Source organism: Oncorhynchus nerka, linkage group LG24, assembly GCF_034236695.1.
Source record: "Oncorhynchus nerka isolate Pitt River linkage group LG24, Oner_Uvic_2.0, whole genome shotgun sequence".
NCBI lineage: Eukaryota > Metazoa > Chordata > Actinopteri > Salmoniformes > Salmonidae > Oncorhynchus > Oncorhynchus nerka.
In genome coordinates, this window is record NC_088419.1 from 26,288,873 (window position 1) to 26,312,431 (window position 23,559).

Below are 23,559 nucleotides of genomic sequence, written 5' to 3' on the forward strand. Positions count from 1 at the left end.
CGGCTTCCGGGTTAAGCGGCTTGGCGGGGTTGTATTTCAGAGGACCCACAGCTCTCAACCGCCGCCTTTCCCGAGTTGCAGCGATGGGACAAAACTGTAACTACCAATTGGAAATGACAAAATTGGGGAGAAAATGGGAGTACAATTTTAATACAAATAAATAAAAGGATCTCCCGGAACTTTGCTCCGCTCATCTTTCCCAACTAGTCTCCCAGTCCCTGCCGCTGAAAATCATGGTGCCAGGTTTCCTCCAGATGTAATGCTTGGCATTCAGGATTCAAGAGTTTAATCTTGGTTTCATCAGACCAGAGTATCTTGTTTCTCATGGTGTGAGAGTCTTCAGGTGCCTTATGGCAAACTCCAAGCGGGCTGTCATGTGCCTTCTGTCTGGCCACTCTACCATAAAAGCCTGATTGGTGGAGTTCTGCAGAGATGGTTGTCCTTCTGGAAGTTTCTCCCATCTCCACAGAGGAACTCTGGAGCTCTGGTGACCATCAGGTTCTTGGTCACCTTCCTGACCAAGGCCCTTCTCCCCCATTGCTCAGTTTGTCTGGGCAGCCAGCTCTAGGAAGAGTCTTGGTGGTTCCAAACGTCTTCCATTTAAGAATGATGGAGGCCACTGTGTTCTTGGGGATTTCAATGCTGCAGAGATTTTTTGGTACACTTCCCCAGATCTGTGCCTCAACACAATCCTGTCTCAAAGCTCTACGGACAATTCTTTTAACCTCATGGCTTGGTTTTTGTCCTGACATGCACTGTCAACTGTGGGATCTTATATAGACATGTGTGTGCCTTTCCAAATCATGTCTAATCAATTGAAAATACCACAGGTGGACTCCAATCAAGTTGTAGAAACATCTCAAGTATGATCAATGGAAACAGGTATGCAGCTAAGCTCAATTTTGAGTTGCATAGCAAAGGGTCTGAATACTTACGTAGATAAGGAATGTGTTTAAAAATAAAAATAAATTATACATTTGCAAAAATGTCTAAAAACCTGTTTTCACTTTTTCATTATTGGGTATTGTGTGTTGATTGCTGAGGATTTGTATTAATTTAATCAATTTTAGAATAAGGCTGTAACGTAACAAAATGTGGAAAAAGTCCAGGGGTGTGAATACTTTCCAAAGGCACTATATACAGCGCTATTAGTCTCATAATGACAGAGGTATACAGACTGGCTGGCGAAGGATGCCCACACAGCAGCCTACTTGTCCCAGCTTCACAAAGCCATGCCCAGCTAGGCCTTAACTGGGAGGTACAGGGGGGTTGCTAGCTAGATTAACTGAGCTGCCTGCCCTTGAAAAAGTGTCATTCCTCTCTGGCATTGTCCAGCCGGCGAGGAATGTACCATCCCAGCCTTTTATGTCCAGCATGGGGCCCACGTCCCCCCTGCACTCTACAGCGAGCAGCCCTACAAACTGGGCTCCTGCTTGTGGTTAGTGCATTCCACACTGTGTCAGCCAGCCAGGCCAGCCCTATTTGAAAGGACGTTGTGCTTGAGCGAGCGCTGCTTTTCATGCTAATGCACTGTTTCACGAGTGTGTAGCCTCAATCTTCCCATCCCTCAGCGCCACTTTATTAAGTAGGCTTTTGTTATCACCAGACAATGTCATGGAAAACATAACAGCCACAAAGACAAAGGCATCTAGACAACTGACTCCCAATTAAATCAAAGCATTGGCATCAGCATTGCTGCGACACTGTGCGGTAACATTGTAAAGTGCTAACATTGTGTTTTGAGTGTGATTGAACATAGCTTTCAGTAGGTGTGTGACTATCCAGGCTAGTTTCCAGATGTTTACCCATACAGAGAGACAACAGATCAGTCTAATACTGGCAGCCCTGAAGATTGAGTGTGGGCGTAATTCACAATGTGACATCTCCTTGCAATGCCGAGCTACAAATACATTTTCAAAGCTGAAGGAAATTAAAATGCTAGACAACGTGTCAAAAAGCTGTCGTACCTGCTTGTACTGGCATCAAGTGACAATCATGTACTGTAGGCAAGGTGGCTGATGATGTCCCAATAAAGGGGAAATGACAGTGTCATATAAGAACATGAGTCAACAACAAATTAGGTGTGTCTCATCCTCCCTCTTACTCCTGATAAAGTTATTTTGTCAGTTCAATCAATCAATCAACCAAATGTACAGTTGAAAGTTTGGACACACCTACTCATTCAAGGGTTTTTCTTTTTTTCTCTACATTGTAGAATAATAGTGAAGACATCAAATGAAATAACACATGGAATCATGTAGTGAGCAAAAAAGTGTTAAACAAATCAAAATATATTTGAGATTTTATATTCTTCAAAATAGGCACCCTTTGCCTTGATGACAGCTTTGCACACTCTTGGCATTCTCTCAACCAGCTTCACATGGAATGCTTTTCCAACAGTCTTGAAGGAGTTCCTACATATACTGAGCACTTGTTGGCTGCTTTTCCTTCACTCTGCGGTCCAACTCATCCCAAACCATCTCAGTTGGGTTGAGGTCGGGTGATTATGAAGGCCAGGTCATCTGATGGTCATCTGATGCAGCGCTTCATCACTCTCCATCACCAATTTGGACTCATCAGACCAAAGGACAGATTTTCACCAGTCTAATGTCCATTGCTCGGGTTTCTTGGCCCAAACAAGTCTCTTCTTTTTATTGGTGTCCTTTAGTAGTGGTTTCTTTGCAGCAATTCGACCATGAAGGCCTGATTCAAGCAGTCTCCTCTGAACAGTTGATGTTGAGATGTGTGTTACTTGAACTCTGTGAAGCATTTATTTGGGCTGAAATTTCTGAGGCTGGTGACAAATGAACCTATCTTCTGCAGTAGAGGTAACTCTCCTTTCCTGTGGCATTCCTCATGAGCGCTTGATGGTTTTTGCGACTGCACTTGAAGAAATTTTCAAAGTTCTTGAAATGTTCCATACTGACTGACCTTCATGTCTTAAAGTAATGATGGAATGTCGTTTCTCTTTGCTTATTTGAGCTGTTCTTGCCCTAATATGGACTTGCAAAGAAAAAGCATTATCTGAGACTGGCCAATAAAAAGAAAATATTAAGATGGGCAAAAGAACACAGACACTGGACAGAGGAACTTTGCCTAAAAGGCCAGCATCCCGGAGTCGCCTCTTCACTGTAGACGTTGAGACTGGTAATTTGTGGGTACTATTTAATGAAGCTGCCAGTTGAGGACTTGTGAGGCATCTGTTTCTCAAACTAGACACTCTTATGTAGAGTTGAAGTCTGAAGTTTACATACACCTTAGTCAAATACATTTAAACTCAGTGTTTCACAATTCCTGACATCTAATCCTAGTTTAAATTCCCTGTCTTAGGTCATTTAGGATCACCACTTTATTTTAAGAATGTGAAATGTCAGAATAGTAGTAGAGAGAATGATTTATTTCAGCTTTTATTTATTTCATCACATTCTCAGTGGGTCAGAAGTTTACATACACTCAATTAGTATTTGGTAGCATTGCCGTTAAATTGTTTAACTTGGGTCAATAGTTTTGGGTAGCCTTCCACAAGCTTCCCACAATAAGTTGGGTGAATTTTGACACATTCCTCCTGACAGAACTGGTGTAACTGAGTCAAGTGTGTCGGCCTTCTTGCTCGCACACGCCTTTTCAGTTCTGCCCACAAATGTTCTATAGGATTGAGGTCAGGGCTTTGTGATGGCCACACCAATACCTTGACTTTGTTGTCCTTTGTTGCCATTTTGTCACAACTTTGGAAGTATGCTTGGGGTCATTGTCCATTTGGAAGACCCATTTACGACCAAGCTTTAACATCCTGACTGATGTCGAGATGTTGCTTCAACATATCCACGTAATTTTCCTGACTCATTATGCCGTCTATTTTGTGAAGTGCACCAGTTCCTCCAGCAGCAAAGCACCCCAACAACATGATGTACGTTCTCCAGGAGACAGAACGCATCTCCTTCCTGAGCAGTATGATGGCTACGTGGTCCCATGGTGAATATACTTGCGTACTATTGTTTGTACAGATGGGCGTGGTACCTTCAGGCATTTGGAAATTGCTCCCAAGGATGAACCAGACTTGTGGAGGTCTACATTTTTCTTCTGACGTCTTGGCTGATTTAATTTGATTTTCCCATGATGTCAAGCAAAGAGGCACTGAGTTTGAAGGTAGGCCTTGAAATACATCCACAGGTACACCTCCAATTGACTCAAAGGATGTCAATTAGCCTATCAGAAGCTTCTAAAGCCATTACATAATTTTCTGGAATTTTCCAAGCTGTTTAAAGGCACAGTCAACTTAGTGTATGTAAACTTCTGACCCACTGGAATTGTGATACAATGAATTATAAGTGAAATAATCTGTCTGTTAACAATTGTTGGAAAAATTACCAAAACTATCATTTGTTAACAATACATTTGTGGAGTAGTTGAAAAACAAGTTTTAATGACTCCAACCTAAGTGTATGTAAACTTCCGACTTCAACTGTATAGGGAGGAAGTTAGATGTTTCTCCATCTTATATATACACACATTATAATTATAGAACTATGGCCCAGTTAGTCCTGGTCATCTCACATGGCCAGAAAGAAAATCCAGCCCCTACTCATATTAACTGATTATTCACATGAATAATTTACCCCATTTCATCAGCTTATCTAAGACCATCTCAAGAGATGCATTTTAACAACAAAACCCCTTCCCTGTAGCTGCTGTTTCTTCTCCTGGTCCTTGGAATAAAAGAGTACTTGAAGAACATGCATTTCCCACAGTCACCTGCAAGGAAGCGTCAGGGCTGTAATTTGGCAGTCTAATTAACGGGGCATTTTGAGCAGTCTGAAGCCTTGTGAAGGCGACGTAGGCAAGCAGGCAACACATCCCACTCCAAAGACAGAGGCAGAGTTAGAATAAACCTGTCAGGGCCATTCCAACAAAGCCCTGAGAAGAGGAGTGGGAGACAAAAGAGGAGCTGAATAATTTATTTTGCAGAAGGGAACTCTCCCGCTCTCTCTCTACGTCCGACCTTGACGTTCCTTATTATTCCAGGCATCAGCCAGGCAATCCTATCATTAACACCCCCTACGTAACGCCCATATGTCCCCCCCCCCTTTCGCCTCATGCTTCCCCTCTCTCTACAAACTGCTGTCACAAGCCTCTTTTCATCTCCATTAGAACCAGTGGTTACTGTTCCACGCTGACTGTGCAAGTGTTTCATTGCGCAAAAATAGAACCCACAAGAACACAGACAGAGACATCCTTCGGCCAAAGCTTAGTCGATGGTGTCTGGTCTGTTTATTTAAGGTGGTGGGGGGGGGTGAACCAGGGTCTCCAGATTGGCAAGATGGCACTATATCTGTCTTGGCACCAGTTGGCCAAGGGGGTAAAGGGAGGGGTTGGGTGTCCAGGCTGGCTGGCTTTGTGCCCCTTGGTTTTATATACTTTTTTCTGATGCAATAACACAACCAATTTGCATATGTTTGAGTGTTGCAGATCTAGTGAAGTAGATTCAGAAGTATGTCTCCATGGAAACCTGTATCAAGGGTATCAGGGTCAAACTCAGCCAATCATACTAGACTATTCTACAGACTATTTGTTTTTTGTGCACGCACCCACCCTCCCTTTCTTTCATTCTCTCTTCCCCCCCATTTCTGTTGTTGTGGGGCACAAACACATGTCAGAGGCCCAATGTCGCTTTTGCTAAATAAATACATTTTGTGGTGGTGTCAGCGTCTGTCTGCCATTGTGCATTGTGCTGGGGGCAGCAACAGAAAATGCCCCACAGATCCTGCATTTACATCAGCAAACGGTTAACAATGGGCAGTCTGAAAGTGATTCACACCTGTCACTGTCACCAGCGGCTATCAGCAGGAAAAACAGGTCTCGCCTGCTCCACTACACGGCACACACACCTGGCACACACATGGCACACACACCTGGCACACACACACCTGGCAAACACATGGCACACACACACACTAGAGGTCGACCGATTATGATTTTTCAGCGCCGATACTGATACCGATTATTGGAGGGCCCCCCAAAAAAAGTCGATACCGATTAATCGGACGATTTTTATTTTATTTTTATTGTAATAATGACAATTACAACAATATTGAATTAACACTTATTTTAACTTAATATAATACATCAATAAAATCAATATAGCCTCAAATAAATAATGAAACATGTTCAATTTGGTTTAAATAATGCAAAAACAAAGTGTAAAAGTGCCACGTAAGAAAGCTAACGTTTAAGTTCCTTGCTCAGAACATGAGAACATATGAAAGCTGGTGGTTCCTTTTAACATGTGTCTTCAGTATTCCCAGGTAAGAAGTTTTAGGTTGTAGTTATTATAGGAATTATAGGACTATTTCTCTCTATACCATTTGTATTTCATTAACCTTTGACTATTGGATGTTCTTATAGGCACTTTAAGTACTGCCAGTGTAACAGTATAGCTTCCGGCTCGAACCAGGAACACAACGACAACAGCCACCCTCGAAGCTCAGAGCAAGTGATGTTTGAAACGCTATTAGCGCGCGTTAACTAGCCAGCCATTTCACATTGGTTACACCAGCCTCATCTCGGGAGCTGATAGGCTTGAAGTCATAAACAGCGCAATGCTTGACGCACAACGAAGAGCTGCTGGCAAAACGTACGAAAGTGCTGTTTGAATTAATGTTAACATGCCTGCTTCTGCCTACCACCGCTCAGTCAGATACTTAGATACTTGTATGCTCAGTCAGATTATATGCCACGCAGGACACGCTAGATAATATCTAGTAATATCATCAACCATGTGTAGTTAACTAGTGATTATGATTGATTGATTGTTTTTATAAGATAAGTTTAATGCTAGCTAGCAACTTACCTTGGCTTACTGCATTCGCGTAACAGGCAGTCTCATTGTGGAGTGCACAAGGACTAGTTAACTGTAAGGGTTGCAAGATTAGATCCCCGAGCTGACAAGGTGAAAATCTGTCGTTCTGCCCCTGAACGAGACAGTTAACCCACCGTTCCTAGGCCGTCATTAAAAATAAGAATGTGTTCTTAACTGACTTGCCTAGTTAAATGAAGATTAAATAAAGGTGTAAAAAAATTATAATAATAATTTAAAAATTAGGCAAAATCGGTGTCCAAAAATACCGATTTCCGATTGTTATGAAAACTTGAAATCGGCCCTAATTAATCGGCCATTCCGATGAATCGGTCGACCTCTAACACACACACACACACAGTCAGGAAAAACTAATGAGCTCACGTAAGGTCATGTGGTGGCTGGGGGAGCTAGGCTAAGCATGCAGGTTTTTAAATACACTAAATGTCTCTTAACATGTCAAGTAGTTGCATGTCACACTGCACTGCAGGGATGACCACCCTCTCTGATTCACTTTGGTAGCTTAAATAGGTGGTCTCAGTCTACTCCATTCATATGGCTGAGATTCAGGAAAGACCCCTATAGTGCGACAGTCATATAGGATGTGACCTACATCCTAGTGATACAGTGTGACCTACATCCTAGTAATACAGGCCCAGCAGTGGTGTAAGTTACTTAAGTAAAAGTACTACTAAGTAGTTTTTTGGGGTGTCTTACTTTACTATTTATATTTTGGACAACTTTTACTTCACTACATTCCTAAAGAAAATGATGTACTTTTTACTCCATACATTTTCCCTGACACCCAAAAGTACTCATTGTATTTTGAATGAATAGCAGGACATGAAAATGGTCCAATTCACGTACTAATCAAGAGATTGTCCCTGGTCATCTCTACTGCCTCTGATCTGATGGACTCACTAAACACAAATGCTTCATTTGTAAATTATGTCTGTGTTGGAGTGTGCCCCTGGCTATCTGTACATTTTAAAATAAGAAAATCATGCCTTCCTTCTGGTTTGCTTAATATAAGGAATTTGAAATGATTTATACTTTTACTTTTGATACTTAAGTATATTTAAAACCAACTACTTTTAGACTTTTGCTGAAGTAGTATTTTACTGAGTGACTTTCCCTTTTACTTGAGTCATTTTCTATTAAGTTATCTTTACTTTTACTCAAGTATGACAATAGGGTGCTTTTCAACCGCTGTGTAAACGTGTCAAGACAATACTAGAATGACTCATAAGTAACTATGTCATAACCATGACAAGAACAGTGATGAGAAGGAATTTAAAAAATTGAAATTGTACCTCATATGACACTACAAAACCTCTATAAGTGAAGTCAAATTCAGAGAGAAAACCCAATAGGCAACATTTCTATTTTAGCCAAAGCCTTTGTAACACTCAAAAAGAGAGTCAAAAAGTAGTGAGTGCATTGATAGACTGACTCATACCAGGTCTGAAGTGTTTGACTGAAAATATAAATCCCTCAGGCATGAGGTTACTGTTAAAGGGGGTGTTCAGTTCAGTCATAGTATATATTAATAAATACTCAAATTGTATAACAATGGGCCAACACTTAGACGTGTACTAGTGTACTCTTTTAGAGTACAGTAGTCACTAAGTTTGTTGAGTTCGGCGATGTTGACCCCAATGCTTCCCACAGTTGTGTCTTGTTCAGCTTCCCAAGGGAGATTAGACCTCCAGTTCAGTGCATGCATGTCTGGGATTCCACAGGAGATTTGGGTAGAGTGCAGGAGGTAGGAGAGAAAGGAATGAAAGGGGAAAACAGGGTTTGTTTCCCATGAAAGGTCAGCCTGACTGACTCTGATGGTGAGAATAACACACAGACAGGTAGGTGCCTGAAGAGAAGCTAGCTTCACTGAAACACTGTTCCTTTCCTATGTGCGTGTAAATCAGTAAATCAATACCCCGAGGACTATCTTATATACATAAGGCCTGGACTGATTTAAAGCCATAGGTCATCACACATAACGTAGATAGAGATTTCTATACGTATACTGGCTCTATTAGCAACATACTGTACAGTACAGAACCTCTAGCTCAAATTTTAACGTCCAACAGAGCCCCCTGATGGCAGTCATGAGTAGCACACGTCCTGCCAATGAGATGATGCATTAACATTGCAGAAAGGTATGTGTCTGATCTGGAGGTCCACTGGAATGAGCTAGAAGCTCTTTAGCAGGTCCAGTTTAGGCTACTTTAATGAAGCACCCAGTGGGGAGACAGACAGGCCCCAGGGTCCTCTCAGCCAGCCGATAAACACACGGCGGACTGAATAAACACAGCCTGCCAGACCGCCTGTCTCTGAGGGGGCCGAAACAACAGGAAGTGCAGGGAAAGGCTAGGATGCAATGACCTCTGAGTGACTCTACGTTAGGAGGCCCTTTGCTTGTGCTGTGTTGAGGCTTTGCTTAGGGCTGTAAGGCCCGGCTGTACTGGGAGAGCCTTGGACCCCTGGCGTGTGCCACAGAATACTTTTTCCTCTGTCATACTGAGGACAGAGAAGAAAAAGAGAGAAGAGGAGAGGAAGAGGCCGACTGCACTGCATAGCAGAGCACATCTGGCCAGAGCGCAACAGAGCAGACGCACTGGGCAGACACTGGCTGAATTAACGTTGTTTCCACATCATTTCAATTAAATTACGTGGAACCAACATGGAATATATGTTGAATCGACGTCTGTGACCAGTGGCGAGTGCAAGTCAGAGTACAAGCTGTCTATGATCCATACTGCTGCCTCCTGGGAAAAATTATTATTAAACAGACCTCTCCGTACACCATAACAGGCTGAGTTGAATCTGTGCTTTTTGAAATGTAAAATCCACTACTATAATAACAGTACCATTACTGTATACAACCTGTTAAAGAGAACAAACAGAGGGAACTATACATCAGGCATCTCTTAAAGTCAGTTAGCATTATACCTAACATTAGGCACACCTTGCTAATATTGAGATGCACCCTCCCCCCCCTTGCCCTCGGAACAGCCTCAATTCGTTGGGGCATGGACACTACAAGGTGTCAAAAGAGTTCCACAGGGCAGCTGGCCCATGTTGACCCCAATGCTTCCCATAGTTGTGTCTTGTTGGCCGGATGTCCTTTGGGTGGTGGACCATTCTTGATACACACGGGAAACTGTTGAGCATGAAAATCCCAGCAGCATTGCAATTCTTGACACAAACCGGTGCGCTTGGCACCTACTACCACATCCCGTTCAAAGGCACTTCAATCATTTATGTTGCCCATTTACCCTCTGAATGCACACATACACAATCCATGTCTCAATTGTCTCAAGGCTTAAAAATCTATCTATGTTGATTGAAGTGGATTTAACAAGTGACATCAATAAGGGATCATACATAGCTTTCACCTGGTCAGTCTGTCAGGAAAAAGCAGGTGTCCTCAATGTTTTGTATACTCCGTGTATAACCAACAGCATTGGCCTTCACCTACTGTGAGTAGTAGTCTTAGCAGTAGTAGTAGTCGATGTACCTGGTCCTATAAAATTGGCCACGTTTACAAGTGAATTTATGGTGAAACATATCAATACTCCTGATAAAGGGTGGCACGCACACATCACATAGGCTGATGAACTTGATGAACTATCAATCACGCATTACATATCTTGTTGACATTAAGCGGGACACAGTCAGTTGTACTGTAGTGGGCAATATGTGATATTAGTAGGATAAACAATTATTTGAATTATCTACCTATTGCCATAGTTCTTTTTGAGCCCTGAAAAGTAAGTTTTACAAAAACAATAAGGAAGAAAACAAATGATGTTTTACATTTTTGGCTTTTCCATAACTATCAGTTAACCTTTGCACCCTGGTATCTCATTTGAGTGGAATGCATTCCTCGTGCACAGCTGAACTAAACTGTGATTATTATGTGCCTGAAAGGGAATCAGAGCAATGTAAATCTAAAAATACTGACAACTTCACAATTCATATTTAATGGCTTAAATCTTGGGGTTGGGGTCAAACCCAAAAATGTGCACTCAAGTAGAATGTTCAATTCAACTGACCCCAACCCTGTTTCCAGTAATACTGGCAGGTAGCCTAGTAGTTAGAGCGTGGGCCAGTAACCACAAGGTTGGTAGATTGAAACCCCTGAGCTGACAAGGTAAAAATCTGTCCTTCTGCCCTTGAACAAGGCAGTTAACCCACTGTTCCTAGGCTGTCACTGTAAATAAGAACTTGTTCTTAACTGACTTGCCTAGTTAAATAAAGGTGAAATAAAAAAACACACAGTATCTAAAGTCACTAAGCCTCTGGTCCAGGAAATTGTAGGAGTTAAGCAAACAGCCCAGGGATGCTTTCCCTATAATATTGATAACAATGTTTATTTATACACATTTTCACAGATGGAATTTCATGACTTCTCCATGAGTTTTAACCAAATTTACTTGACCAACAATTGTCAGCGTCTCTATTTACATATCGAAAAGTAAGCGTATGTGGTGTCGACACTGGGAGGCTGCTCTGTGATCCCAAGTACGATCTCCTGTCGTTGTGCAAGGCACTCAACCCCCACAAAGTAGAATAACTGTTAGGCAACTGTATAAAAAAAATGTGGTCAACTCTCAGTCTGTAGAGCTACTGAGTGTGCAGGCTCTTGATAAAGCCCTGCTCAAGCACATCAGAGACAGTATATCAAGGTCCAGTTGAGCAGCTCATTTCTACAATGTGGTTTGTTAGAGGGGAATAAATGCCTGCACGCCCATTAGGAATAGAAGTCTGCACGCCCTTTAGGAATAGAGGTCTGCACGCCCTTTAGGAATAGAAGTCTGCACGCCCTTTAGGAATAGAAGTCTGCACACCCATTAGGAATAGAAGTCTGCACATCCATTAGGAATAAAAGTCTGCACGCCCATTAGGAATAGAAGTCTGCACACCCATTAGGAATAGAAGTCTGCACACCCATTAGGGATAGAAGTCTGCACACCCATTAGGAATAGAAGTCTGCACGCCCATTAGGAATAGAAGTCTGCACACCCATTAGGAATAGAAGTCTGCACGCCCATTAGGAATAGAAGTCTGCACACCCATTAGGAATAGAAGTCTGCACACCGATTAGGAATATAAGTCTGCACGCCCTTTAGGAATAGAAGTCTGCACGCCCTTTAGGAATAGAGGTCTGCACGCCCTTTAGGAATAGAAGTCTGCACGCCCATTAGGAATAGAAGTCTGCACGCCCTTTAGGAATAGAGGTCTGCACGCCCTTTAGGAATAGAAGTCTGCACGCCCTTTAGGAATAGAAGTCTGCACACCCATTAGGAATTGAAGTCTGCACACCCATTAGGAATAAAAGTCTGCACGCCCATTAGGAATAGAAGTCTACACACCCATTAGGAATAGAAGTCTGCACGCCCATTAGGAAAGAAGTCTGCACACCCATTAGGAATAGAAGTCTGCACACCCATTAGGAATAGAAGTCTGCACACCGATTAGGAACAGAAGTCTGCACACCGATTAGGAACAGAAGTCTGCACGCCCTTTAGGAATAGAAGTCTGCACACCCATTAGGAATAGAAGTCTGCACACCCATTAGGAATAGAAGTCTGCACACCCATTAGGAATAGAAGTCTGCACACCCATTAGGAATAGAAGTCTGCACGCCCATTAGGAATAAAAGTCTGCACGCCCATTAGGAATAAAAGTCTGCACGCCCATTAGGAATAGAAGTCTGCACACCCATTAGGAATAGAAGTTTGCACGCCCATTAGGAATAGAAGTCTGCACGCCCATTAGGAATAGAAGTCTGCACACCCATTAGGAATAGAAGTTTGCACGCCCATTAGGAATAGAAGTCTGCACACCCATTAGGAATAGAAGTCTGCACGCCCGTTAGGAATAGAAGTCTGCACACCCATTAGGAATAGAAGTCTGCACACCCATTAGGAGTAGAAGTCTGCACACCGATTAGGAATAGAAGTCTGCACGCCCTTTAGGAATAGAAGTCTGCACACCCATTAGGAATAGAAGTCTGCACACCCATTAGGAATAGAAGTCTGCACACCCATTAGGAATAAAAGTCTGCACACCAATTAGGAATAAAAGTCTGCACACCCATTAGGAATGAAAGTCTGCACGCCCTTTAGGAATAAAAGTCTGCACACCCATTAGGAATAAAAGTCTGCACGCCCTTTAGGAATAAAAGTCTGCACACCCATTAGGAATAAAAGTCTGCACGCCCTTTAGGAATAAAAGTCTGCACACCCATTAGGAATAAAAGTCTGCACGCCCTTTAGGAATAAAAGTCTGCACACCCATTAGGAATAAATGTCTGCACGCCCTTTAGGAATAAAAGTCTGCACACCCATTAGGAATAAAAGTCTGCACACCCTTTAGGAATAAAAGTCTGCACACCCATTAGGAATAAAAGTCTGCACGCCCTTTAGGAATAAAAGTCTGCACACCCTTTAGGAATAAAAGTCTGCACACCCATTAGGAATAAAAGGCTGCACGCCCTTTAGGAATAAAAGTCTGCACACCCATTAGGAATAAAAGTCTGCACGCCCTTTAGGAATAAAAGTCTGCACACCCATTAGGAATAAAAGTCTGCACACCCATTAGGAATAGAAGTCTGCACGCCCTTTAGGAATAGAAGTCTGCACACCCATTAGGAATAGAAGTCTGCACACCCATTAGGAATAGAAGTCTGCACACCCATTAGGAATAAAAGTCTGCACACCAATTAGGAATAAAAGTCTGCACACCCATTAGGAATGAAAGTCTGCACGCCCTTTAGGAATAAAAGTCTGCACACCCATTAGGAATAAAAGTCTGCACGCCTTTTAGGAATAAAAGTCTGCACACCCATTAGGAATAAAAGTCTGCACGCCCTTTAGGAATAAAAGTCTGCACACCCATTAGGAATAAAAGTCTGCACGCCCTTTAGGAATAAAAGTCTGCACACCCATTAGGAATAAATGTCTGCACGCCCTTTAGGAATAAAAGTCTGCACACCCATTAGGAATAAAAGTCTGCACACCCTTTAGGAATAAAAGTCTGCACACCCATTAGGAATAAAAGTCTGCACGCCCTTTAGGAATAAAAGTCTGCACACCCTTTAGGAATAAAAGTCTGCACACCCATTAGGAATAAAAGGCTGCACGCCCTTTAGGAATAAAAGTCTGCACACCCATTAGGAATAAAAGTCTGCACGCCCTTTAGGAATAAAAGTCTGCACACCCATTAGGAATAAAAGTCTGCACACCCATTAGGAATAAAAGTCTGCACACCCATTAGGAATAAAAGTCTGCACGCCCTTTAGGAATAGAAGTCTGCACACCCATTAGCTTTCCTGGAGGATGGTTGATGTAGAACATTGTAACATTACCTTCAAATACGTTTCCTGCCTTTTGAAATAATTTGCCCATTCAATATGTCAAAGCTCTATTGGCTATGGTAGGCTGCAAATCTTTCTATTCAGCAGAAACAAGAATACACATTTTATTCGGGAAATGTACCTTTTCTAGTTTAGTCATATTTATATTAGCTACCTTGGAAGTGTTTACTTTGCATGTTGACTAGCAGCAATTGAGTTGCATTGCCCCATACATTGGATGAACCAAATCAACTGGAAGTATCTACAAAACAAGTGTTGAAGCCACATAATCCAAAAAGAAAGGCTACATCTGATAGTTTTTCGTAAAATTACAATTCTCAATTCAGAAATTATTATTTTGATTCACAGACCTCTATTCACCGCGATTGAACCCGAATACAATGACCAAGTGAATTACTAAGTAAATGGGTGGGCTATTTACCGATAGACTATGTACAGCTGCAGCGATCGGTTAGCTGCTCAGATAGCAGATGTTTGAAGTTGGTGAGGGAGATAAAAGTCTCCAACTTCAGCGATTTTTGCAATTCGTTCCAGTCATAGGCAGCAAAGAACTGGAACGAAAGGTGGCCAAATGAGGTGTTGGCTTTAGGGATGATCAGTGAGATACACCTGCTGGAGCGCGTGCTACGGGTGGGTGTTGCCATCGTGACCAGTGAACTGAGATAAGGCGGAGCTTTACCTAGCATGGACTTGTAGATGACCTGGAGCCAGTGGGTCTAGCGACGAATATGTAGCGAGGGCCAGCCGACTAGAGCATACAGGTCGCAGTGGTGGGTGGTATAAGGTGCTTTAGTGACAAAACGGATGGCACTGTGATAAACTGCATCCAGTTTGCTGAGTAGAGTGTTGGAAGCAATTTTGTAGATGACATCACCGAAGTCGAGGATCGGTAGGATAGTCCGTTTTACTAGGGTAAGTTTGGCGGCGTGAGTGAAGGAGGCTTTGTTGCGGAATAGAAAGCCGACTCTAGATTTGATTTTCGATTGGAGATGTTTGATATGAGTCTGGAAGGAGAGTTTACAGTCTAGCCAGATACCTAGGTACTTATAGATGTCCACATATTCAAGGTCGGAACCATCCAGGGTGGTGATGCTAGTCAGGCGTGCGGGTGCGGGTGCAGGCAGCGAACGGTTGAAAAGCATGCATTTGGTTTTACTAGCGTTTAAGAGCAGTTGCACACACCACTTTTGTTTTTGTTTTTTATTTATTTTTTGAAACAAGTAATTTTTTCATTTCACTTCACCAATTTGGACTATTTTGTGTATGTCCATTACATGAAATCCAAATAAAAATCTAGTTAAATTACAGGTTGTAATGCAACAAAATAGGAAAAACTAATAACACACAAATTATTGTATTTTTCATGTCTATATTGAATACATAATTTAAACATTCACAGTGTAGGATGGAAAAAGTATGTGAACCCCTAGGCTAATGACATTTCCAAAAGCTAATTGGAGTCAGAAGTCAGCTAACCTGGAGTCCAATCAATGAGATGAGATTGCAGATGTTGGTTAGAGCTGCCTTGCTTTATAAAAAACATTCACAACATTTGAGTTTGCTATTCACAAGAAGCATTGCCTGATGTGAACCATGCCTCGAACAAATGAGATCTCAGAAGACCTACGATTAAGAATTGTTTACTTGCATAAAGCTGAAAAGGGTTACAAAAGTATCTCTAAAAGCCTTGATGTTCATCAGTCCACGGTAAGACAAATTGTCTATAAATGGAGAAAGTTCAGCACTGTTGCTACTCTCCCTAGGAGTGGCCGCCCAGCAAAGATGACTGCAATAGCACAGTGCAGAATGCTCAATGATGTTAAGAAGAATCCTAGAATGTCAGCTAAAGATATACAGAAATGTCTGGAATATGCTAACATCTCAGTTGACGAGTCTACGATACATAAAACGCTAAACAAGAATGGTGTTCATGGGAGGACACCCCGTAAGAAGCCACTGCTGTCTAAAAAAAACATTGCTGCATGTCTGAAGTTCGCAAAAGAGCACCTGGATGTTCCACAGTGCTACTGGCCAAATATTCTGTGGAGAGAGGAAACTAAAGTTGAGTTGGTTGGAAGGAACACACAACCATGTGGAGGAAAAAAGGCACAGCACACCAACATCAAAACCTCATCCTCACTGTAAAGTATGGTGGAGGGAGCATCATGGTTTGGGGCTGCTTTGCTGCCTCAGGGCCTGGACAGCTTGCTATCATTGACTGAAATTAATTCTCAAGTTTATCAAGACATTTTGCAGGAGAATGTTAGGCTCTGTCAATTGAAGCTCAACAGAAGTTGGGTCATGCAACAGGACAACGACCAAAAAAACACTGAAGCAAATCAACAACAGAATGGCTTCAACAGAAGAAAATACGCCTTCTGGAGTGGCCCAGTCAGAGTCCTGACCTCAACCCGATTGAGATGCTGTGGCATGACCTCAAGAGAGCGGTTCACACCAGACATCCCAAGAATATTGCTGAACTGAAACAGTTTTGTGAATGGTCCAAAATGGTCCAAAATTCCTCCTGACTGTTGTGCAGGTCTAATCCGCAACTGCAGAAAATGTTTGGTTGAGGTTATTGCTGCCAAAGGAGGGTCAACCAGTTACTAAATCCAATTGTTCACATACTTTTCCCACCCTGCACTGTGAATGTTTACACGGTGTGTTCAATAAAGACATGAAAACGTATAACTGTTTGTGTGTTATTAGTTTAAGCAGACTGTGTCACAAAAATCCAGGTATTTCCAAAGGGTTCACATATTTTTTCTTGCCACTGTATACACTATATATGCACAAAAGTATGTGGCCACCATTCAAATTTGTGGATTCGACTAGTTCAGCTAAACCCGTTGCTGACGTGTATAAAGTCGAGCACACAACCATGCAATCTCCATAGCCAAACATTGGAAGTAGAATGGCCTTCCTGAAGAGCTCAGTGACTTTCAATATGGCACCATGATAGCATGCCACCTTTCCAACAAGCCAGTTCATCAAATTTCTGCCCTGCAAACTCTAAGTGCTGTTATTGTGAAGTGGAAATATCTAAGAGCAACACTGGCAGCAACAGGACCGCCAAGTTCTGAAGCGTGTAGCACGTAAAAATCGTCTGTCCTCGGTTGCAACACTCACTACCGAGTTCCAAACTTCCTCTGAAAGGAACATCAGCACAATAACTGTTCATCGGGAGCTTCATGAAATGGGTTTACATGGCCGAGCAGCCGTACACAAGCCTAAGATCAGCATGCGCAATGTCAAGAGTCGGGTGGAGTGGTGTAAAGCTTGCCGCCATTGGACTCTGGAGCAGTGGAGACGCATTCTCTGGAGTGATGAATCACGCTTTGCTATCTGACAGTCCGACGGATGAATCTGGGTTTGGCGGATGCCAGGAGAATGTTACCTGCCCAAATGCATAGAGCCAGCTGTAAAATTTGGTGGAGAAGGAATAATGGGCTGTTTTTCATGGTTCGGGCTAGGCTCCTTAGTTACTTTGAAGGGAAATCTTAACGCTACAGCATAAAATTACATTCTAGATGATTCTGTGCTTCCAACTTTGTGGCAAAAGATTGGGGAAGGCCCCTTCCTGTTTCAGCATGACAATGCCCCTGTGCACAAAGCGAGGTCCATACAGAAAGAACATGGCTGGCCTTCACAGAGCCCTGACCTCAACCCCATCGAACCCCTTTGGGATGGATTGAAATGCTGACTGCGAGCTAGGCCTAATCACTCAACATCAGTGTCCGAATTCACTAATGCTCGTGGCTTTACAGAAGCAAGTTCATGCAGTAATATTCCAACATCTAATGGAAGCCTTCCCAGAAGAGTGGAGGCTGTTATAGCAGCAAAGGGGGACCAACTACATATTAATGCCCATGATTTTGGAATGATATGCTCGAAGAGCAGGTGTCCACAAACTATATATATACACACACACACACACACGTACATACATTTCATACATCGGGGGCCTGGGGCATGAGCTCTGCATGACCGTTTGGTAATCCAGCCCTGCAGGTTGATGCTATTGAAATGTTCTAATGTTTGTTTCTGTTGTGTACTAGGGGTGGGTGTGCTGGCCATGATCATAGTGGCAGTATTTCTGGATAACATAGACAGAGATCAGGCCCAGGAGTTCCGAGGGAACAGAGAACCATTCTGGAGCACCTTCCTGGCCACGTTTACACTCCTGAAAGACAAGAGACTCATCATTCTCATCCCTTTGTCCATGTACAGTGGCTTTGAGCAGAGTTTCCTCTCCGGTGAATACACAAAGGTGAGGAGACGATACATGGTTCTTACCCTGCCTCGAGGAATCCAACGTTCAAGAATTCTTTACCAACGGAAGAGTGGCTAAAAGTTGTTTGTGAACTTCTTTTGTTGTTTCTTTTGCAGAACTATGTGACCTGTTCATTAGGAATCCATTACGTTGGATATGCGATGATATGTTTTGGAGCCACAAATTCGTTATGTTCCTTTATGTTTGGCAGGTTGGCAGAATACACTGGAAGAGCCCCACTGTTTTGCTTGGGTAAGAAGAGCTTTCCAATAAAGACATTAACATTTTCATTGGTATCCTATACGACACACTTCAAATCAAATCACTTACTACTCACCGCTCTTACAGCTGCGGCGAACAACTTTGCCTGTATCATGGCCCTGTTGTTCTGGAGGCCTCACCCAGACCAGCTGCCAGTGTTCTTTGTGTTTCCTGCTCTCTGGGGCATGGCAGATGCGGTATGGCAGGCACAAACCAACTGTGAGTTGAGTTATTGAAATGTATTACCGTGACATGCTAGGTACATCAAACATTTTGTACAGAACAGAGGTAACAGTGGTTGTTTTGATTTGCAGCGCTGTATGGGGTTCTCTTCCCCAGACAAAAAGAGGCAGCGTTTGCTAACTGCTGTATGTGGGAGTCCCTGGGGTTCGTGATAGCCTTTGCCTACAGTACCTTCATCTGTCTAGACACCAAGATCTACATCCTCCTTGGAGTTCTGATCCTCTCCATAGTTACCTGTTTGTGGGCAGAGTACCAAGAACACAACAATCCTACACTTCCGGTGGAGGAGGGAGTATATGACAAAGACTATAAAAAGGACACAGACCAATACACAGACTACTCAAAAAGCATACATCACATCATTGCTCAGACCAGCTTGTAGACAATATGTGGATTTGATATGTAGACTTATGCAACAGGTGAGTCTAATCCTGAACGCTGATTGGTTAAAACCGCATTCCAGCCGGTGTCTATTCCACAAGTTACCACCAGCTAAATCTATGACGTTAAAATACCTTTTTACTCTGTTTCATCTGACTGTGCAATCCACTGTCTCATCAGCCCAGCCAGGCAATTTAAACTTGATCTCCACTATCAAAAGCATCTAGACATTATCTCACATTTTTTAGACTAACATTTAGTTTTCAACAGAGGAGATTTGAATAAACCTTGCTGACTGTATCTTTGACATTTGCAACATTGTTTCAATATCCAAATTCGATCTCCAGCTGTCCCATAGTAATGAACACAGCTTCTGTTGTTATTCTGGCTGCACTGTTGACGTGACTAAGTTAGCTATCAAGCTTGGAATAAGAACGTTCCCAGTCAGTATGGCAATGGAACATTTAGAACGAACGCTTGTGTTGCGTCCATAGATACAGAACAAAAAGACTGAATGACTGAGTCACGTCTATGGCTACCGAACCGATAGAATGAACAACCAGCCAGCTTGGGTAGCAACCCTATATTTGTGCCGGGGCTATATCTTGTGCAAGGATGAAATACTATGAATTAATCAAAATAACATTTCATGAAAATACAGTGCCAGTCGAAAGTTGGGACACACCTACTCATTCAAGGGCTTTTCTTTCTTTCTTTTTTATTTTTTCTACATTGTAGAATAATAGTGAAGACATCAAAACGATGAAATAACACATTTGGAATCATGTAGTAACAAAAAGTGTTAAAAAAATCCAAATATATTTAGATTTTAGATTCTTCAAAGTAGCCACCCTTTGCCTTGATGACAGCTTTGCACACTCTTGGCATTCTTTTAACCAGCTTTTCCAACAGTCTTGAAGGAGTTCCCACATATGCTGAGCACTTGCTGGCTGCTTTTCCTTCACTCTGCGGTCCAACTCATCTCAATTGGGTTGAGGTTGAGTGATTGTGGAGGCCAGGTCATCTGATGCAGCTCTCCATCACTCTCCTTCTTGGTTAAATAGTCCCTACACAACCTAGAAGTGTGTTGGGTCATTGTCCTGTTGAAGAATTAATGATTTGTCCCACTAAGCGCAAACCAGATGGGATATAGTATTGCTGCAGAATGCTGTGGCAGACATGCTGGTTAAGTGTGCAGTGAATTCTAAATAAATCACAGACAGTGTCACCAGCAAAGCACCCCCACACCATCACACCTCCTCCTCCATGCTTCACAGTGGAAACCACACATGCAGAGATCATCCGTTCACCTACTCTGCGTCTAACAAAGACACTGTGGTTGGAACTAAAAATCTCAAATTTGGACTCATCAGACCAAAGGACAGATTTCCATCAATCTAATGTCCATTGCTCATGTTTCTTGGCCCAAGCAAGTCTCTTCTTCTTATTGATATCCTTTAGTAGTGGTTTCTTTGCAGCAATTCGACCATGAAGGCCTGATTCACACAGTCTCCTCTGAGCAGTTGTTGAGATGTGTCTGTTACTTGTGAACTCTGTGAAGCATTTATTTGGCTGCAATTTCTGAGGCTGGTAACTCTGGGTCTTCCTTTCCAGTGGCGGTCCTCATGAGAACCAGTTTCACCATTGATGGTTTTTGCGACTACACTGGAAAAAAATATTCAAAGTTCTTTACATTTTCCGGATTGACTGACCTTCATGTCATAAAATAATGGACTGTTGTTTCTCTTTGCTTATTTGAGCTGGTCTTGCCATAATATGGACATGGTCTTTTACCAAATAGGGCTATCTTCTGTATACCAACCCTACCTTGTCACAACAAAACTGATTGGCCCAAAGGCATTAAGAAGGAAAGTAATTCCACAAATCAACTTTTAACTAGGCACACCTGTTAATTGAAATACATTCCAGGTGACAACCTCATGAAGTTGGTTGAGAGAATGCCAAGAGTGTGTAAAGCTGTCGTCAAGGCAAAGGGTGGCTATTTGATTACTACATGATTCCTATGTGTTATTTCATAGTTTTGTCATCTTCACTATTATTCTACAATGTAGAAAATAGTAAAAAAGTTGTTTTTTTTAAATATGTTTTACCTTAAATTAGTAGGTGTGTCCAAACTTTGGACTGGTACTGTATGTCAATCATTATATGAATATGTTGGCAACCTGTTGTATAAAAGTGATAAGGCCCTTGAAGCCGGTGTTTGGAGGATATATTGGTATGGTTTGCCGGCCTTTGACTTCATCTCAGGCCTAACAACACCCGTGCCCATATATCCTTCAAACACAGGCTTCTTGGGCGTTATCACTTAATTATGTGGGGAAATGACATCCAGGAAGAAGAAATCTGGATATCATAATTCTGACACAGTCATGTGCCTACCCCAATGGGACACTTTTCTTTGTATGACAAAATGAGAGGTTTTGTGGATCTCTATATGTAACATATTGGAGCGTTGGAGAACGTGGAGGACCTCATCCATAGCTGTACCTAGTTGCACCAGTTGGTCGTGGTGTTGGCAGATTAAGTGTCCCTGTTCGCCAACCCTCTGGGTGATGTCTGGATTTTCTGCTGCTTCCATTTGTTGAGGTAGTATTCTGTAATGTATATGCCAAGAGTCAGGAAGCAGGTGAGTTTAATAATGAAACAATACAAATGAAAAAAACGAGTTGCGTACTGAACGTGAAAGGAAATAATACTACCTACTGATACTACTTAGTGGCTAAATAAAGGGAGAGTAATCAGGGTGATGATGAAGTCCCAGGTGTGCGTAATGATGGGGAGCAGGTGTGCGCAATTATGGTTGTCAGGTGTGTGCAATGTGGTTTGCCAGGACCGGTGGTTAACGTCTAGTGCTGGAGAGAGGGAGCAGGAGTAGGCATGACACTATAAATGTATGGATAACTATCTTGACCATTAATTATGTCTAATAATTTTCTATGGTTGAACTTTTTATGCAGAATTTCTATACAATTCTGATTTAAGTGTGATAAATGTATTCTTATGCCATGGCTGCTATGTTGAATTCACATTACATTATGTTATGCTGAACTGTAACAGAGTGAAATACCCCACTGAACGTCACTAATGAAGTAGATGAAACTTGAATTTACCATAGTTAAAACTATTTAATGACCAGTTATTCTGCAGTCCCAAGTCTTTGTGCTAACAACAGGAGTAGAAGGATCACAGCAGGGTCATCACGCATCATGAAACTGCTCCTCAAGCCTCCATCATACCACATCTGGATATGTGTGCAACGAAAGTTCAACATTCACCTTCTGCTACTATTTCGGTCAAGCTGTCTACTCATACAATTTGATGCATACAAATTGATGCATACGTTTGATAAATCCAACATATGCACCACACAGAACGCAATGCAACTACAACGCAAACGCAGCATTCCAATGGAAATTAATGTACTTCTGGTGTAACAAAACACAAACGCCCGGGTATGGGCGAGGGGACGGTCTAAAGTTATACTGTTACATATGTATGCAACAAAGGTCAAAGGTTTCTGTCAAGTCGTCTACGCATTGATTTTTATTTATTTATTTAGTTGAGAACAAGTTCTCATTTGACCTGGCCAAGATAACGCGTAGCAATTCGACACATACAACAACACAGTTACACATGGAATAAACAAAACATACAGTCAATAATACAGTAGAACAAAAGAAAACAAAAAGTCTATATACAATGAGGTAAGTTAAATCAAATAGGCCATGGTGGCGAAGTAATTACAATATAGCAATTAAACACTGGGCGGCAGGGTAGCCTAGTGGTTCGAGCATTGGACTAGTAACCGAAAGGTTCTGTCGTTCTGCCCCTGAACAGGCAGAACTGTTACTAGGCCGCCATTGAAAATAAGAATTTGTTCTTAACTGACTTGCCTAGTTAAATAAAGGTAATATAAAAAATAAAATAAAAAATGGTAGATCGGCAGAAGATGAATGTGCAGGTAGAGATACTGGGGTGCAAAGGAGCTAAATACATAAATAAATACCAGTATGGGGATGAGGTAGGTGGATAGATGGGCTGTTTATAGATAGGCTAAGTACAGTTGCAGTGATCTGTAAACTGCTCTGACAGCTGGTGCTTAAAGCTAGTGAGGGAGATGTGAGTCTCCAGCTTCAGAGATAC

The 23,559-nt window shown here is 42.2% G+C and overlaps 1 protein-coding gene across 1 annotated transcript; it reads left to right on the plus strand.

Annotated features, from left to right (window-relative positions):
• Positions 1 to 17,433: 17,433 nt before the first annotated feature.
• Positions 17,434 to 19,396, plus strand: LOC115107473 (protein unc-93 homolog A-like). Its single transcript, XM_065008483.1, has 5 exons — positions 17,434 to 17,509; positions 18,296 to 18,507; positions 18,627 to 18,762; positions 18,859 to 18,990; positions 19,086 to 19,396. Exons 1-5 carry the CDS (start codon positions 17,434 to 17,436, stop codon positions 19,394 to 19,396), a joined length of 867 nt encoding a protein of 288 aa, XP_064864555.1.
• Positions 19,397 to 23,559: the final 4,163 nt, after the last annotated feature.

What these genes read in the sequence shown, in the direction of transcription:
- LOC115107473 (XM_065008483.1), top strand. Translation starts at nt 17,434, where the DNA reads ATGGGTTTACATGGCCGAGCAGCCGTACACAAGCCTAAGATCAGCATG. An exon ending in AGCCCCACTGTTTTGCTTGG is followed by an intron (nt 18,763 to 18,858) that starts GTAAGAAGAGCT and finishes CCGCTCTTACAG; the next exon opens with CTGCGGCGAACAACTTTGCC. An exon ending in ATGGCAGGCACAAACCAACT is followed by an intron (nt 18,991 to 19,085) that starts GTGAGTTGAGTT and finishes TTTGATTTGCAG; the next exon opens with CGCTGTATGGGGTTCTCTTC.